General features: G+C 50.2%; 1 protein-coding gene across 1 annotated transcript; it reads left to right on the forward strand.

Moving 5' to 3' along the window:
- Positions 1-8013: 8013 nt before the first annotated feature.
- Positions 8014-16804, forward strand: LOC116958718 (lysophosphatidic acid receptor 1-A-like). The gene is made up of 3 exons (XM_076062221.1): positions 8014-8132; positions 14602-15374; positions 16330-16804. Exons 2-3 carry the CDS (start codon positions 14639-14641, stop codon positions 16659-16661), a joined length of 1068 nt encoding a protein of 355 aa, XP_075918336.1. The 5' UTR covers positions 8014-8132; positions 14602-14638; the 3' UTR covers positions 16662-16804.
- The last annotated feature ends 917 nt before the right edge of the window (positions 16805-17721 follow it).

Raw genomic sequence — 17721 nt, forward strand, 5'->3', positions numbered from 1 at the left:
GATCTAACCGTGACATTTTGAAGGTCAGTGTCTCTTATTTGTTTAAACACGGATCTAACCGTGACATTTTGAAGATCTGTGTCTCTTATTTGTTTAAACACGGATCTAACCGTGACATTTTGTAGATCTGTGTCTCTTATTTGTTTAAACACAGATCTAACCGTGACATTTCGAAGATCAGTGTCTCTTATTTGTTTAAACACGAATCTAACCATGACATTTTGAAGGTCAGTGTCTCTTATTTGTTTCAACACGGATCTAACCGTGACATTTTGAGCAAACAGCCAAGGAACAGGGAAAGCTGATACCCTTAGACAATGCAATTTGTTTTTACGCAGAGATGGTTACAGTAAAACAAAGAGAACAGTTACTTAATCAATTTTCCAGTAGCAAACAGCCAGTTTCACCTTAGACTCCACCCTGATTGGCCAAATGTGTCTGAGCACATGTTTAATGTGCAGTTGTATTTTTTTATTTTACTATTTTTCTGAATGCTTAACTATTTATGTTCCGAATTGTAATATCGAAGCCAATACACAAGGCAGGGAAATTCCTACTGGCAGCAGATCGATGTCTCAATTAGTAAAGATGCCACAAGAAACACCACGAGAATATCTTCTGGCATCTCTTCAAGAGGTCACACTTAACCAGCACATTCCTGTGCTCCATTAGAGCAGTTCAATGCGTGTCAGTCATCTGACATGTGCTACTTATATCTCACTCTCAGAGTTGGTCGAATCCAAATTAAGTGAAACAAAAAATGCAAGGTGGCTCTCTGATGTAGGTGTAACAATGATGTCACTAGTTGCACCTCGTGATTAGATGAATTGCCGCAATTTAAATAAAATCATCTATCCGTTTTTTATAACATTGTAGTGAATTTGGGCCCATTGCATAAACATTCAGATAAAAATAATCGATTGTTTTCATATTCGATTCAATGCATGCTTAATTAAATGCGAAATCGATATTGATATCAATGGATCAATCCATCATTCCATTTTACTGTCTGTCATTAAAAACGGTGCTGGCTCATTCTAATGTGGGTATTAGCTACCCCAAGTGATACAGCCAACTTCGAGGGATGGATGAGTAAAGAATCCACTTATTTGGCTAATCTTAGCAAAGGTCAAGGCAATCGTCGAGAAGCCTTAAACCTATCACCTGGCTCACCTGTGGAGTCACGCCGTGAAATAGGTGGCGTTGGGTCATTACGACGTCTTCCTTCTATTTAAACAGTAACGTGAAAGTAATATATATACTGTACACAAGCAAGTGGAACAAATCTTGGCAACAAATCTCAACAATGATTATACTTGCATTGTCTTTAGTCACAGAAACAGTAATCTGAGATGCACATTGAGTAATGGAAGGTGATTTAATCCTTTGAGTAAGTAATTTATTTCTTCAACAGATATAATTTTTCATACAGTTAGCTTGCAAAGAAAAAACACATTTTCATTTTGAACTCATCTATATTCCCGCATTGTGTTTTATTAGCATTATTGGTTTGTGCCTTTGAAATTAAATGATGTCGCATTTGATTTACAATCAGGTATAACCTTCATTAAAACTGCGCAGGGCTTAGAGTGAATAAATAAGGTTGGTTACTGTGTCCATATTCTTTGAAGTCTATGGGAGACTTTAACATTGAAGTCTATGGGAGACTTTAACATTGAAGTCTATGGGAGACTTTAGCATTGAAGTCTATGGGAGACTTTAACATTGAAGTCTATGGGAGACTTTAACATTGAAGTCTATGGGAGACTTTAACATTGAAGTCTATGGGAGACTTTAACATTGAAGTCTATGGGAGACTTTAGCATCGAAGTCTATGGGAGACTTTAACATTGAAGTCTATGGGAGACTTTAACATTGAAGTCTATGGGAGACTTTAACATTGAAGTCTATGGGAGACTTTATCATTGAAGTCTATGGGAGACTTTAACATTGAAGTCTATGGGAGACTTTAACATTGAAGTCTATGGGAGACTTTAACATTGAAGTCTATGGGAGACTTTAGCATTGAAGTCTATGGGAGACTTTAACATTTAAGTCTATGGGAGACTTTAACATTGAAGTCTATGGGAGACTTTAACATTGAAGTCTATGGGAGACTTTAACATTGAAGTCTATGGGAGACTTTAACATTGAAGTCTATGGGAGACTTTAACATTGAAGTCTATGGGAGACTTTAGCATTGAAGTCTATGGGAGACTTTAACATTGAAGTCTATGGGAGACTTTAACATTGAAGTCTATGGGAGCCTTTAACATTGAAGTCTATGGGAGACTTTAACATTGAAGCCTATGGGAGACTTTAACATTGAAGTCTATGGGAGACTTTAACATTGAAGTCTATGGGAGACTTTAACATTGAAGTCAATGGGAGACTTTAACATTGAAGTCAATGGGAGACTTTAACATTGAAGTCTATGGGAGAATTTAGCATTGAAGTCTATGGGAGACTTTAACATTGAAGTCTATGGGAGCCATACTCTTTGGTTATTTCGGTAAAGTCACGTAGTAGGTGTAAAATCAAATAAATCACGACGTTTCGGGCGCAACACAAGCGTCCATCATCAGGTGGGGAAGCATGGCCTGCTGCTGAGGCAGACTGTTTTATATGTGCATATTCATGCACTTCATATCAGAGCAATATTAACAAGTATGAGACCATCAGCTCAGAAATATCCACTGCTGAATGAAAGCATTCCCACGCTAATACAATTCCACATGGTCTTTCGATGGTGCTAATACCATCCATCTCATGCCTGCGCGTTATCGTTTCACATTACTCCACGTCCATGGTGATAATCCTTGAGGGAGTCATTTCTGCTTTGACTACCATTCCATCAGCAGCCTTGACCATCCCTGAAAGCGGTGTGAGTGTCTTTCTCAAGCCCACTCCGGTGGTCCATCCTAGAACACGACTTTAGGCACGTAACTTGTAATGTACAAATGTGGTTCTTTTTTTACAGCCTCTTTTATCTGTATCTGCAGTTACATCATTGTCATTTTTTTATTTACCCGAGCCTTAGCCCACGCTAGCTCCCTGGTTCCCTCTATCCTGGTCCTCTCCCGGGAGGCTGTCTGACCTGGCCCAGCTTCGGTGCAGGTCCCGACCACCAGCCACACGAGTCCGGCCCTCAGAAGGACATCGGCCCTCTTGGCTCTGGGGTCACACCCTGGCTTGCCTTGCCCGGCCCTCAGAAGGGCAGCGGGCCAAAGGAGTTCCAGGGTCTGGCTAGTCGATCTTCGTTCTTTACTGGCTCTTCATCTTGCTTGAGTCGAACTAAACCTCAGTTCCCCGGGTCCCACCTTTTATACTGTCGCTCACTGAGGGGTGGGGCTGGGAGTGATCACAGCGTCCCCACAGTCCCCCAGGCTGGTGGCCGTAGTGGACGTGTTTGTGGCCACCGTCACACAACCGCGTGTCACCCTCCCGTAACACCTCTACACGTGTTTGTGGCCACCGTTACACAACCGCGTGTCACCCTCCCGTAACGCCTCTACACGTACAACACTCTTCATGTGCAAGGCAAGGTGGTCTGAGCCGGAGAAAGACCTGCAAAGATCACAAGCTCGCATTACAACTGTGGACTGTGGGGATGAGAGTGTGTGGTGCCACAACAGCGAAGCCGCTCCGTCGAAACCGGGGCCGTCGCTGTGCTGCTGCGACCGAGAAGCCACCCGGCTCCCATCACAGCACTTCCCCCGCCACCCCCCCCCCCCCCAGGCCAACTGGCACTGCGGCACCGTGGCTTAACTTAGAATTTAATGACCACGGAGAACTCGCTGAGAACCGCATTGAGGAGATGCCCAGGACACACACGGACCAGCAGACAGGTGGGGACCAGGGCAGTGTGGGTTAGCGTCTCTACCCATGGTGCACCGCGGGCTAGCGTCTCTACCCATGATGCACCACGGATTAACGACCCTACCAATGATGCACTGCGGATTAACGGCCTGACCCGTGATGCACCGCGGATTAACGGCCTGACCCGTGATGCACCGCGGACGGGTGGTGCGAGGGCTTTGAAAGGAGCATAAAAAGGGACGCTTTGGGCAAGCACGGGGCCATTTATTTTATTTGACTGGAGATCAACAGGAGGGAGGGATCGAGGAGCTGTCACCTGACTGTTACTCACACGTCCGTGAGACAGAACAGCCAGATTCTGTTTACAGCATCATCAATCCGCGACCTCCATCGCTGCGAGGTCGGACCGTAAGTACGAGGGAGAGAGGTAAGACAAAGGAACGAAATTCGGAGAGAAAATAGAGGGCAGACAGGTCCATTAAGTATCAGGCAGTAGCGAGATAGGTTAGACGTGTCCTGCTGGTCCGTACTGACACACACAGTCTAGTTTGATACTCGCGGGGAATAAAACCACTAATAGGATAAAGCTGTGTCGTGGTCACTGTGAGTGCGAGGAGGGAGACGGAGTGTTTGGTGTTCGCATACCGGTACGAGTGTGTACAGAGTGTTTTGTGTTCGCGCGCATACGCGGCTGTTTGCAGCGAATAAGGGAGTAGAACGTGCTTAGTGCCGGTACCTGTACGATCGTTTACAGTATCGTTCAGCGCGCGCGTACCTACACGAATATCTTCGGTGGTGCCCAGCGCTCGCGTACCTGCGCAATAGCCTACAGTAGCGCTTTACGCTCGCTCGCCTGTGTAATGGGGTGGCGGGGTGGCGGGCGCGCACTCGAGCGATTGTCTAATAGCGAATTAAGCTCCTGGCGTGCGCGAATACGCAGCTGTGTAAACAGCCCGTTAAATCGGAGCAAAGTAATCGAGGCGTGTTTGTTTTTGCTTAAGTGCGTGGAGCGTGGGTGGGAGGGAATCCCATGGGGGCGCGCCGCGCTTGTTTATTCCCGTGCAGGACAGGGTTCTACTTTGCGAGCGCGCTCACCGCGACACGCCGCCGTTCAACAGGGTAGCGCATCGCGAGCATAAAGCGTACGAGCCGCTAATTAAGCTACGCAAACGCGGTCGACATCCCAGGCAGAGGTACAGGGGGGCGAGGCATTAGGGGTCGGTAGTCTGGACCTGACAGAGCAGCCGGGGGGTAGCGGTATGAGTGGAACGGGGGAGTCGGTGGGCAACGGCCCCGACAATTCAGTGATGGCGGGGGACGGTAGCCCCCACATTTTCCCTCCCCCAGGACCTCACAGAAATGCTCAGAAAATCTACAAACCTGTTCCTGGGGGTCGGAGATTGGATCACCGTTTTTTCCCCTAATGATGGTAATAGGTGTGGCCCTGCAGGTTACTTTTTTGATGGAGTTAAATAGAGATTTGTGATCGCGGGCCACTGAGGCAGACTTCATCTCCTCAGCAACCCGCGACCACCACCCATCCTTGCAGCGCCTCACGGCTCTCCGAACCTCCGAGGGACGTGGAATTCTGTTGCCAATAACAGTGGGCTTGTCGCTGTTTCTCAACCATCCTGAACACCTCCTCTGTCAGCCAGGGTCTCTTGGGAGGTCTGGAACGCGTACCCAAAGCAGCCATTGCAGCTGCATGAGTCACAGTCCTAAACGTCGCCCATTTACCCTCGACATCAGGAAGACTCGGGGACAATGCCAATCCCAGCCACACGCGATGATGAAATTCTCGCTTGCAACTTTCATCAGATAACTGAGACCAGACCACTTTAGGTTGGAATGGGGTCCTGGGTGTACACCCACCACCGGAGTGGAAGAATGGTAGGCGCATCTGACAGATGACTAATCGATGGTCAGAGGGCAGATCAGCTCCACGGTCGGTCCTGGTGTCAAGGACATGGGCTCGCATCCGCTGGTCCGTCACTATGTAGTCCAGCAGATGTTCTTGCTTGGACCCGGCATGCATCCATGACGTTGTGTGGATGCGCCGATGCCGGAACAGCGTGTTGGTAATTACAAGCCCATGGGCTGCACAAAAATCTAGCAGCCTCCTACCATTATTATTGAGCTTATCTGGCCCATGCCCTCCAATCACTCCAGCCCAGGTGCCAGCATCATGGCCAACTCGGGCATTGAAGTCACCCAACATAATGACTCTATCCCGAGGTGCCGCTTTAGCCAGCACCTGTGACAGGAGGTCATAGAAGGCATCTGACTCATCGGCTTTGCCTGCATCCCTCCACGGATGTTCGTCTTCGGTGGGGGCATAATTAACCACGACCACCACTCCTCACCTAAGGTTGATGGGAAGGTGAGCCCAAAGTAGCCTTGGGCTTACGGCTTCCCACACCTCACCGCCACGCTCCCACGCCCCCTATCTCCTCGCGGTGCCGGACGGGCAACTCTGTCGTGGACAGTGCTGTGGGGGGGGAGGGCCAATTCCGATTGGCTCCTCCCCTCATGGCGTCTGTGTCCAGCACAGTGGCTAAATGGGGGCTCTGGACGGGTGCGAGGGGCTGGTAACCCCTCCACCTTCAATTAATTACCACTAAACCACGAGTTAAACTGAAATATGTTACTAATAAGCTTGTGCCGGAGGCCCTGGGGGGACAGGCGTCTATGACATCTCCTGGCCAAACCCCAATTGGCAGAGCCAGGAGATTGAATCTCTATCCTCGGGGCTCCTCCAGAAACAAGGAAAAGCCACTATGGATGGCCACGTGGAATGTTCGAACACTCACTGCGGAGAAGAGCTGCCACTCCTCTGTCGGGAGCTGAACCGGTACCGCCTGGATCTCTGTTGCATTCAGGAGGTCCGGTGGACCGGTTCTGGCTCCTGCCACCATGAGGGGTGGACAGTTCTCTACTCAGGGCAGCAGACTGCCAAACAACAGGGTGTGGCTCTTCTAAGGCCCCCCACACACACACACAGACAAAGACAAAGATCCCCCATATAGCCTGTAACAGACTGTAGGGGCAAGTGCTGTTAGCGAGCACCTATGAAGGCCGGAACGGTACACGAGGGGGTGGGTGGCCAGCACCACGCACGACCGTCTTTGTCTCCCACACCAGGTACTCATTTGAGGCTGAGTCGACCTAGGGGAGGCCCGGGACCGGTTCAGATAATCGTCACTGGTGTTGGCCGTGAGCGGGAATCGAACCCGGGTCACCAGGTTCATAGCGCAGCGCGCTAACCGCTACACTATCGCTCCCCACACACAGACACACACGCACACACACACACAGGGCACACACAGACACCCACACGCACAGACACCCACACACGCGTGTGCTCTTCTTCAAAGACTCTGTGAAGAATAATAGGAGCATTAAAAGCGGAGCCAAATGTTCAAACCGGCAAACGTTACAGAGTGGTGGTGTGTGTGTGCGTGTGAAACAAAGGCTGTCCACGTACCCCCCCCCCCTCGTGTGCCGTTCCGACCTTCATAGGTGCTTCTCGCTAACAGCACTTGCCCCCACAGTCTGTTACAGGCTACACGGGGGATCTTTGTCTCCTTCATAGACATTGCTGCTGCTACTCGCTAACAGCATTTGCCCCTACAGTCTGTTACATGTTACACGGGGGACCTCTGTCTATTTACATGTGGGGGAGTGATGGCGCAGTGGTTAGCGCACTTAGCCACGATCCCAGGCAACCGGAGTTCGATTCCGCCAACATCAGTGACGAATTATCTGCACCGATCCTGGGTCCTCCCTTAGATAGACTCAGCCTCAAATGAGTACCTTGTGCGGTGTGTCGTAAACATCACCACTGGGGAGACAAAGGCGGCCGGGCGTGGTGTTGGCCACCCAACCGGCTCGTGTGCCGTACCGACCTTCATAGGTGCTCTCTAACAGCACTTGCCCCGGCAGTCTGTTGCAGGCTACACGGGGGATCTTGGTATTGTTTCTTGAAAGCACAAAGAATGTGTGTATGTCTGTGAGCAGAGTGGAGGATCGAGGTTTAGCAACTGGGGGGTTGGTAGGAAGAGGTAGTGATGGGTGGGACACGTAAAAAGAACTCGATTGGACGTGCAAGATGACATCATGTCACCCGGGGATTAACAGGCTTTGAGAAGATAAGAGGGGAGGGAGAGAGCAAATCGAATTCAGAGTTCACCTGGAGCCGCCCTGAATCCCAGCCGCCCTCAGCGTCCGCCTGACGCCCGTTGGGTGCAGCTGCGAACCATTGCCCAGGCAGAGTCTTCGCTGCCCAGCGTCCTCCCCAACTTCCACCGTGCGAGGTGAGTGATCGTTCAGTTGGTCAATTTCATTTGGCGTGACCCCGGGGTCCCGAAAAAATCAGGTCAATATTTATTATTTTTCAGTCCGCCCTCCGGTCAGCCATCGATCCTCAGCTTCTATGCCAAGGCGAGCCTGCGCCCGCAGTGAATTTAACGTGTTTATGTAATTTTTCAACTTTTTACGAAACTTAGTTCCCCGAGTAGCTCTCAACGAGGCCAATTGATTGACCACTAGTTTTGCTGTCGGTAAGGCAAGACTCGTGTCGCTACGCGGTTTTTCCCACCCCGGGGCAGTGATGAGACCCCCGGGGTCCTGCCAATTGCTTCAATTCAGCCCTGTTAGCCGTTAGCCCTAGCCTGAGAATAGTCGCACATCGCGAAGGGTGGGAAATAAGAGGCTAGGCGAGATCCGTGGAGTGTTCGCTGGGGGGGGGGGGGCATAAACAGGGGTTCACTATTCACGCCGGGAATAAAACCTTGGTACAAGATTGATGGTCGACGCGTTGTGCGTGTGTGTGTGTGAAGAGTGGTGGAACAGCGATTGGCACACTGCCGTGTGTGGGTGATATAAATTAGTGGGTTTGGTTTGGCCATGTTTGTTGTAGTACGGAGTTAGACTGATGGGATTTTTGCACACAGCGTTGGTGTACGGTGCTTTTTCAGGATTTTTTCCTGGATTTTCTGTTTCCACAAAGTCACAAAGTCACTTTAAGATGTTTTCTTGTTCGCGTTTTTGTTTGTTGCGGTTGCACCCGATTCAAGAGCCGAATGGCTCACAGGGCTATACACCAAATAAATGAAACTGAAACTAGGTGGTTATCCCGAGAGCGCAAACTAATGAGTATCCGTACAGCTGCGGAGTTTCTGCAGCTGCCAGCAAGTTAATAAATAACCACTCGAGGGCGGTCGCCGTGTTGACACAAGGGCTTAGCAGCTGGGGGGGGGGGGGGGGGCATCCCGCCCTCTCACGGGGAGCGGGGCGTCAGCCCCCACGAGAGCATAAACGTTGTGACGTTTACTAAGCGTTCCTGCTACATGTTTTTTTTCAGCTGTGGATTAACTTTCGAAAATCTGTGAAATCTGGATGCAAAAGTAACTGGCAATTCTTGAGAATATTTTTTTGTTTGTTAATCGAGAAATCTGGAGATAGTACGGCAAAGAGAAATCTGCAGAAAATCGGAGAGCTTTGTAAAAAAAAATATTGGTAAATCTAGAGACTATATCTGAAATGTCTTGGATACAGTCTGCGAAACTCCTGAGAAATCTGGAGAGTCAAACAAAATCCCGAGATATCCGAAGAAAAAAATCGCTTCGAAAAATGCAGAGACATCTGTAGAAGGATCACACTCGTCCAAGACGTCCTTCCCACTTCCCGTGACTGCAGCCTCAAGGTGCACATGGCCTGGCACAAGCGTCGTGGTGACGTCACCGCCACTTAGTGGCGAATGGCGGTTGTTGTGTGTCTATGTGTGTGTGTCTACGTGTGTGTGTCTACGTGTGTGCGTGTACACGTGTGTGTGTACACGCGTGTGTGTGTACACGCGTGTATGTTTACACGTGTGTGTACACCTGTGTGTGTACACGTGTGTGTACACACGTGTGTGTACACGTGTGTGTGTGTACATGCGTGCGTGTGTGTACACGTGTGTGTGTGTACACACGTGTGTGTGTACACCTGTGTGTGTGTATACGTGTGTGTACACGCGTGTGTGTACACGTGTGTGTATACGTAGGAGTTAGTTTCGGGTACTTTGTTGTTAAACAGTTGCTGAGCATAGGCACAAAAGTCAAACGAGCGGTCAGCAACTAACGGCAAATGTCAAAATGTAGTTAGAATGTAGTTAGGGTTCGATGTGTCTTGAATTGAGCCGAGGTCGTTGTCATCAAGAACTTGTGGGGATGAGGAGAAGAGGGGACGGGAGGGAATTCCAGAGCTGATGGCGGCAAGTGGGAATTTTCGTGTTGCTTCGGGAGCGTTTGGGGGAGGGGTGAGAGGTGTGCTTCGTCTATGCAGAGGATGATGCTCTGGGCAATAAAAAATAATTAATCGGGCGAGTGCGATTAGCGAGTGCGCGGCGTTTGTGGAGCCTTTTGGTAAGAGCACGGTTATCAGTTTGCTGAAGTTTGTAGTCGCTTACTGACCCCTGTGACCCCCCTACTGGACGTGTGTGGAAAAGAGCTTCATAGCTCCTCGGATTCCTCCTCCTGCAGTCTACACACAGATCGTGAGACTCTGCATCGCGAGGACTCGGGTGGTCAGCCTCTCTGAGTGCGCGGTGTTTCAGGGCTGCGTGGTGTACAAAGCAGCACGGTGTTGTAGCTTTGTACAGCCTCTTAAGTAGCAGTGCGCGTTGTTTAGCGACAGCGTGGTGAAGCAGTTTGTAACAGCGAAGACTATGGGGGGGTCAGCCTGGTGGGGGTGGGTAGGTGGTGGGGGTGGGTAGGTGGTGGGGGTGGGTAGGTGGGTGGGTGGTGGGGGTGGGTAGGTGGGTGGGTAGGTGGTGGGGGTGGGTAGGTGGGTGGGTGGTGGGGTGGGTAGGTGGTGGGTGTGTGGTGGGGGTGGGTAGGTGGGTGGGTGGTGGGGGTGAGTAGGTGGTGGGGTGGGTAGGTGGTGGGGGTGGGTAGATGGGTGGGTAGGTGGGTGGGTGGTGGGGGTGGTAGGTGGGTAGGTGGGTGGGTAGGTAGGTGGGTAGGTGGGTGGGTAGGTGGGTCGGTGGTGGGGGTGGGTCGGTGGTGGGTCGGTGGTGGGGGTGGGTAGGTGGTGTGGGTGGGTTAGGTGGGTGGTTAGGTGGTGGGGGGTGGGTAGGTGGGTCGGTAGTGGGGTGGGTAGGTGGGTGGGTGGTGGGGGTGGGTAGGTGGGTCGGTTGTGGGGGTGGGTGGGTAGGTGGTGGGGGTGCGTCGGTGGTGGGGGTGGGTAGGTGGGTGGGTGCTGTGTAGTGGGTGGGTGGTGGGGGTGGGTGGGTAGGTGGTGAGGGTGCGTCGGTGGTGGGGGTGGGTAGGTGGGTGGGTGCTGTGTAGTGGGTCGGTGGTGAGGGTGGGTGGGTAGGTGGTGGGGGTGGGTAGGTGGGTGGGTGGTGGGGGTGGGTAGATGGGTAGGTGGTGGGTAGGTGGGTTGGTTGTGGTTAGGTGGTCGTGGTGGTGGGTGGGGGTGGGTGGGTTGGTCAGCGTGTGTGAGTGCGCGGCGTCTATGAAGTACGCGGTAGGCGGAGTGGCCCCCCCACCCACCCCCACCACCCACCCACCTACCCAACCCCACCACCGACCCACCTACCCACCCCCACTACCGACCCACGTGTGTGTGTGCGTGCTTGTATACCATCAATAGGTAAACTCCCCCCCCCGCGCCAAACGGCAAGTCCACCGGCACGTACACCACCTCTTTCCTAAAATCCGCCAATCAAATGCTAATTTTTATGCTAATTTCTTCGTCAGAACACCTTGTTTGCTCGCACACAGTTTAAAGGTCCGCTGTCTGAGCGTGGTTGTGTTTCGCTAAATTCTCCTGTTTGATGAGTACTAGGTGCCTCGGTGAATGTATATGCTCTGACTTTAACATAGCTATTTCTGTGACCAGTTACAAGCTAATCACTCAGTTATTTCAATGCTAAATTCTATGCTAATTCCTTTGTCAAGGGGTACCTTTGCCGATGTGTATACTTTAACTTAGCTATTTCAATGAGCCATTTCAATGCTAAATTATATGCTAATTCCTTTGTCAAGGCGCTTTGTGTTTTTCTTCTCACACAGCTTAAAGGTCGTGATCTAAGCGTGGCTTCTCTCACTCCAGCGCTGTCCTCCAGACAGTCTCGTCCCTTCACCTGATGAAGGCTGCTTGTGTTGTGGCCGAAACGTCGTGATTTTTTGTTATTTTATTTTCACCTACGTGACTTTACCCAATAGAACCAAAGAGTATGCACTCACACACTCACACAAAGACCCACGGACTCACACAGAGACGCACAGAGACTCACACAGAGACCCGGAGACTCACACAGAGGCCCACACACTCACACAGAGACCCATGGACTCACACAGAGACCCACAGACTCACTCACACAGAGACCCACAGACTCACACATAGACCCACAGACTCACACAGAGACGCACAGAGACCCACAGACTCACACAGAGGCCCGGAGACTCACACAGAGACCCACATACTCACACAGAGACCCATGGACTCACACAAAGACCCACAGACTCACTCACACAGAGTCCCATAGACTCACACATAGACCCACAGACTCACACAGAGACGCACAGAGACCCACAGACTCACACAGAGACCCGGAGACTCACACGAACCCACAGACTCACACAGAGACCCACAGACTCACACAGAGACCCGGAGACTCACACAGAGACCCACAGACTCACACAGACTCACACAGACACCCACTGACTCACACATGGATCCACAGACTCACACAGAGACTCTCACAGAGACCCACAGACTCACAAATAGACCCACACACTCACACAGAGACCCACCGACTCACACAGAGACCCACAGACTTCCACAGAGACCCACAGCCTCAAACATGAATCTACAGACTCACACAGAGACCCACAGACGCACACAGAGAACCACACACTCACATAGAGACTCACACGAACCCACAGACTCACACAGAGACCCACAGACTCACACAGAGACCCACACACTCACACAGAGACTCACACGAACCCACAGACTCACACAGAAACCCACAGACTCACAAGAACCCGCAGACTCACACAGAGACCCACAGACTCACACAGAGACCCACAGCCTCACACAGAGACCCACAGACTCACACAAAGACCCACAGACTCACACAGAGACCCACACTCACACAGACTCATACAGACACCCACAGACTCAAACATGGATTCACAGACTCACACAGACACCCACAGACTCAAACATGGATTCACAGACTCACACAGATACTCACACAGAGACCCACAGACTCACACATAGACCCACATACTCACACAGACACCCACAGACTCATACATGGATCTACAGACTCACACAGAGACCCACAGACTCACAGAGACCCGCAGACTCACACAGAGACCCACAGACTCACAATAACCCAAAGACTCACACAGACACCCACAGACTCACACAGAGACCCACAGCCTCACACAGAGACCCACAGACTCACACAGAAACCCACAGACTCACACAGAGACCCACAGACTCACACAGACACCCAAAGACTCACACAGAGACCCGGAGACTCACACAAAAACACCACGCACTCACACAGAGACCTACAGACTCGTACAGAGACCCACACACAGAGAGACCCACACATTCACACAGATACCCACAGACTCACACAGATACCCACAGACTCACACATGGATCCACAGACTCAAACAGAGACCCGCACACTCACATAGAGACTTACACGAACCCACAGACTCACACAGAGACCCAAAGACTCACACAGAGACCCACAGGCTCACACAGAGACCCACAGACTCACACAGAGACTTGCACACTCACACAGAGACTCACACGAACCCACAAACTCACACAGAGACCCACAGACTCACATAGAGATCCACAGACTCACACAGAGTACCCACAGACTCACACAGAGACCCACAGACTCACACAGAGACTCACACAGAGACCCGGAGACTCACACAAAAACACCACACACTCACACAGAGACCAACACACTCGTACAGAGACCCACACACACAGAGTCCCACACATTCACACAGAGACCCACAGACTCACACAGAGACCCACAGACGCACACATGGATCCACAGACTCACACAAAGACTCACACAGAGACCCGCACACTCACACAGAGACTTACACGAACCCACAGACTCACACAGAGACCCACAGACTCACACAGAGACTCACACAGAGACCCGGAGACTCACACAAAAACATCACACACTCACACAGAGACCTACAGACTCGTACAGAGACCCACACACAAAGAGACCCACACATTCACACAGAGACCCACAGACTCACACAGAGACCCACCGACTCACACAAGGATCCACAGGTTCACACAAAGACTCACAGAGCCCCACAGACTCACACATAGACCAACACACTCACACAGAGACCCACAGACTCACACGGCCTTGGTACACGTGTATATATATAGGCTGTAGTGTATACTGTAGTGTACACAGTATGTATATATACTATTATTCTGTAGTGTATACTGTAGTGTAAACACTGTATACTGTATAGGCTGTAGTGGGTCACAATAACACCGTGGACCTTAAAAACGGACAAAACATCTAACAGGCGATGTTTCAGGCAACAGTCGTCTATCACAGCACAATATAGCCGCCTCATAAATTACCTTGTAACTTGACTACACGGCAAAAAACAATACTCAATTCGCCTTTTTTTAATATAAATCGGTCCATTTAAAAACATTTGGTTCGGGACAAGAGTGTAACGTTTCTCTTAACTTTAATGAATCTTCGCTTTGCAGGTGGGTGTCGGCGTGGGAAACAAAACGCGAGAACGAGATGGACGGCAGCTGCCACCACAATGAGACGATCACCTTCTTCTACAACAACATCAAAAGGCCACTGTACGACGAGTGGTCTGTCACCAGCGTGCTGGTCATGGTGCTCGGCATCACCATGTGCCTCTTCATCATGCTGGCCAACGTCCTCGTCATGCTCGCCGTATACATCAACAAGAAACGCCACCACCCCATCTACTTCCTCATGGCCAACCTGGCCGTGGCGGATTTCTTTGCGGGAGCGGCGTACGTCTACCTGATGTTCAACACGGGACCCAACACTCACAAGCTGTCGCTGCCGACCTGGATGCTACGCCAGGGGCTGATCAACACGAGCCTCACGGCCTCCGTTGCCAGCCTCCTGGCCATAGCCATAGAGCGGCACATCACGGTGTTCCGGATGCAGATGCATTCGCGGATGAGCGAGCGGCGCGTCGCGGTCGTCATTGCGATCATCTGGCTCGTGTCCATCATCACCGGTGCCATTCCCAGCATGGGCTGGAACTGCATCTGCAACATCAGCACGTGCTCCACCATGGCGCCCCTGTACAGCACCAGCTACGTCATCTTCTGGGCCGGCTCCAATCTCTCCACATTCCTGATCATGGTGGGACTCTACAGTCACATCTTCGTGCACGTGTGGAGGAACACGATACCCGTGCCGCAGAATACCTCCAGGTCCACCCAGAGGAAAAAGGCCACCATGAGCTTGCTCATAACGGTCACCATCATGTTGGGTAAGTGTTGTGGGTCTGGGCAGCAGGTGCTCATATTCGACAACACGATTCACATTCGTCTTCGAGCGTGTGTGCATGTGTACAGCCCCTTGTGTCGATCCGGTGCATGTGTAGGGAGTCATTTTGTAGTGTGGGTTGTGTAAAGGTGGGGTAAATAGACGTGGGAGCATAGAAAGTGTAGCACAACAATGGAGATTGTTGCACTGGCCACCATGTAGCCTCCGGGGCAGGCTACATCAATCTGACGTGCGTGACAGTCGCCTAACCAAGCACCGTCTTGGCTCAACACTCTGCTCAGCTTCTGATCGGATTTGGTGAATGTTCTCTGGGTGATTTTGGTTGTGGGCAACATTCATGGCTCATATCGCATGCCGAACAGCTTTAGGGGAAACAGTGGCCCAGTGGTTAGCGTACTGGCGCTATGAACCCAGCGACTGCTGTTCGATTTCAAACCACGGCTAACGGTGGCGAGTCGTTATCGGCACCAGGTGCGGCACCTCCCCAGTCGTTTCACCAAACTGCACCGGCTAGGTTGAAGTACGCAGAGGATTGACGAAGGCCTGTGAATTATCATTCGTACGACGACTATTCTAGCACAGCGGTTGAAACAACGGGGCAAAGTTTTTTTTTTTATCTCCCCCCCCCACCGCCTCTGTCCACCCGGCAGTACGTAGGGGTCTAGCCACAGTTTGTCGATCGGCAGGTCTGGGTGTAGCGAGGTAAAGTGTGGTTCCTTGTCTGGCCAACGGTGGAAAAGCAGGTGGGAAAAGAAGCCTCTAAAGGGCCTCTCCACAGTTCTCCTCTAGTGGAGGGGCCCTCCTTGCAGCAGTCATGGAGCAAGCCATTGCAGGGTTGTGCCTTGACCTTCCACGGGTTTCAGGGAACAACGCTGATCTTGTTCCACACGTTGCTATCAAAATGCCTGACTCGTGTGTCTCGTGCCGTCGCCTCTCAGGAGCCTTCATCGTGTGCTGGACGCCAGGCCTGGTGATTCTGCTGCTGGATTCGTTCTGCTCGGACTGCAATGTCCTGGCCTTTGATAAGTACTTCTTGCTCATAGCGGAGCTCAACTCCGCCATGAACCCCATCATCTACTCGATTCGGGACAAAGAGATTGTCGCCACTTTGCAGCGAATCCTGTACTGCCAAAAGGCAGAAGCCATCATCACCAATGGCTCCGATAACGTCTCCAATAAATCAACGTCCACGGCGAATCACAACCTGGTCACGCCTATCAGTCACGTGACCACCACAAGTGCGATGAAGATGAATCAGTTTAAATTTTGATTTAAAGCTTTCGTGACTGCAGTAATTCATATTCTTAGTTTTTTCGGTAAAGTCACGTTGAAGAGAAACAACAAAATAACAAAATATATATAAAACAATAAAAAATTCTCACGACGTTTCGACCATAACTCAAACGGTCATCATCAGGTGTGTCAGTTTGCATAAATTATTTTTTATAAATAAATAAATGTGCCGTTTTAAAAAATAATTTATGCAAACCGACACACCTGATGATGACCGTTTGAGTTATGGTCGAAACGTCGTGAGAATTTTTTATTGTTTTATATATATTTTGTTATTTTGTTGTTTCTCTTCAACGTGACTTTACCGAAAAAACTAAGAATATGAATCAGTTTGTCGTCTAATAACTAATTGGGCTAACGATGCATGGTTTTCCTACCTGATGATGATGATTGCTTGTGTTGCAATCGAAACGTCGTGATTTATTTTATTGTATTACCTACGTGACTTTACAAAAAGAACCAAAGAGTATGTTTCTCTTTGCGATAAGATTTCATTGAACCTGGGTACAATGTATGTGTGTGTGCACCCTTGTGGAGATAATGCATACTAGAATTTAAATACAAACCTAGTGGCATTTGGTACGCTTCGTACCAAGACAGTTATATATCCATACGGTTTTATTTTCTGGGTGAGATCACTTCAATATAAGTGTCGTTAAACCCGCCAACCAATTGGTATGGTGTCATGTAAATAGAACGTGGCCAATTCCTTACTAGTACAGCACACCGGTATGTTTGAGGGTAAATAGAACGTGGCCAATTCCTTACTAGTACAGCACACCGGTGCGTTTGAGGGTAAATAGAACGTGGCCAATTCTTTATTAGTACAGCACACCGATGTGTTTGAGAGTAAATAGACGTGGCCAATTCTTTACTAGTACAGCACACCGATTTGTTTGAGGGTAAATAGACGTTGCCAATTCTTTCCTAGTGTAGAGGAGTAGTGGAGGACGTCATGTCACTCAGGGGGGTGAAAAGTGATGATGTCAGAAGTTACGGGGGATATATAAGGGGGAACCCGTGATGTAGAGGGGGTT

The sequence above is a fragment of the Petromyzon marinus genome, unplaced genomic scaffold (genome assembly GCF_048934315.1).
Source record: "Petromyzon marinus isolate PM22_M1 ecotype Great Lakes invasive population unplaced genomic scaffold, UKy_Petmar_22M1.pri1.0 PM_G_Scaffold_54, whole genome shotgun sequence".
Classification (NCBI taxonomy): domain Eukaryota; kingdom Metazoa; phylum Chordata; class Hyperoartia; order Petromyzontiformes; family Petromyzontidae; genus Petromyzon; species Petromyzon marinus.

Bases quoted from the DNA above. Each gene is read 5' to 3' on its own strand.
- LOC116958718 (XM_076062221.1), top strand. From the start codon at position 14,639: ATGGACGGCAGCTGCCACCACAATGAGACGATCACCTTCTTCTACAAC. The intron at 15,375-16,329 runs GTAAGTGTTGTG...GTCGCCTCTCAG, and splicing joins AACGGTCACCATCATGTTGG to GAGCCTTCATCGTGTGCTGG.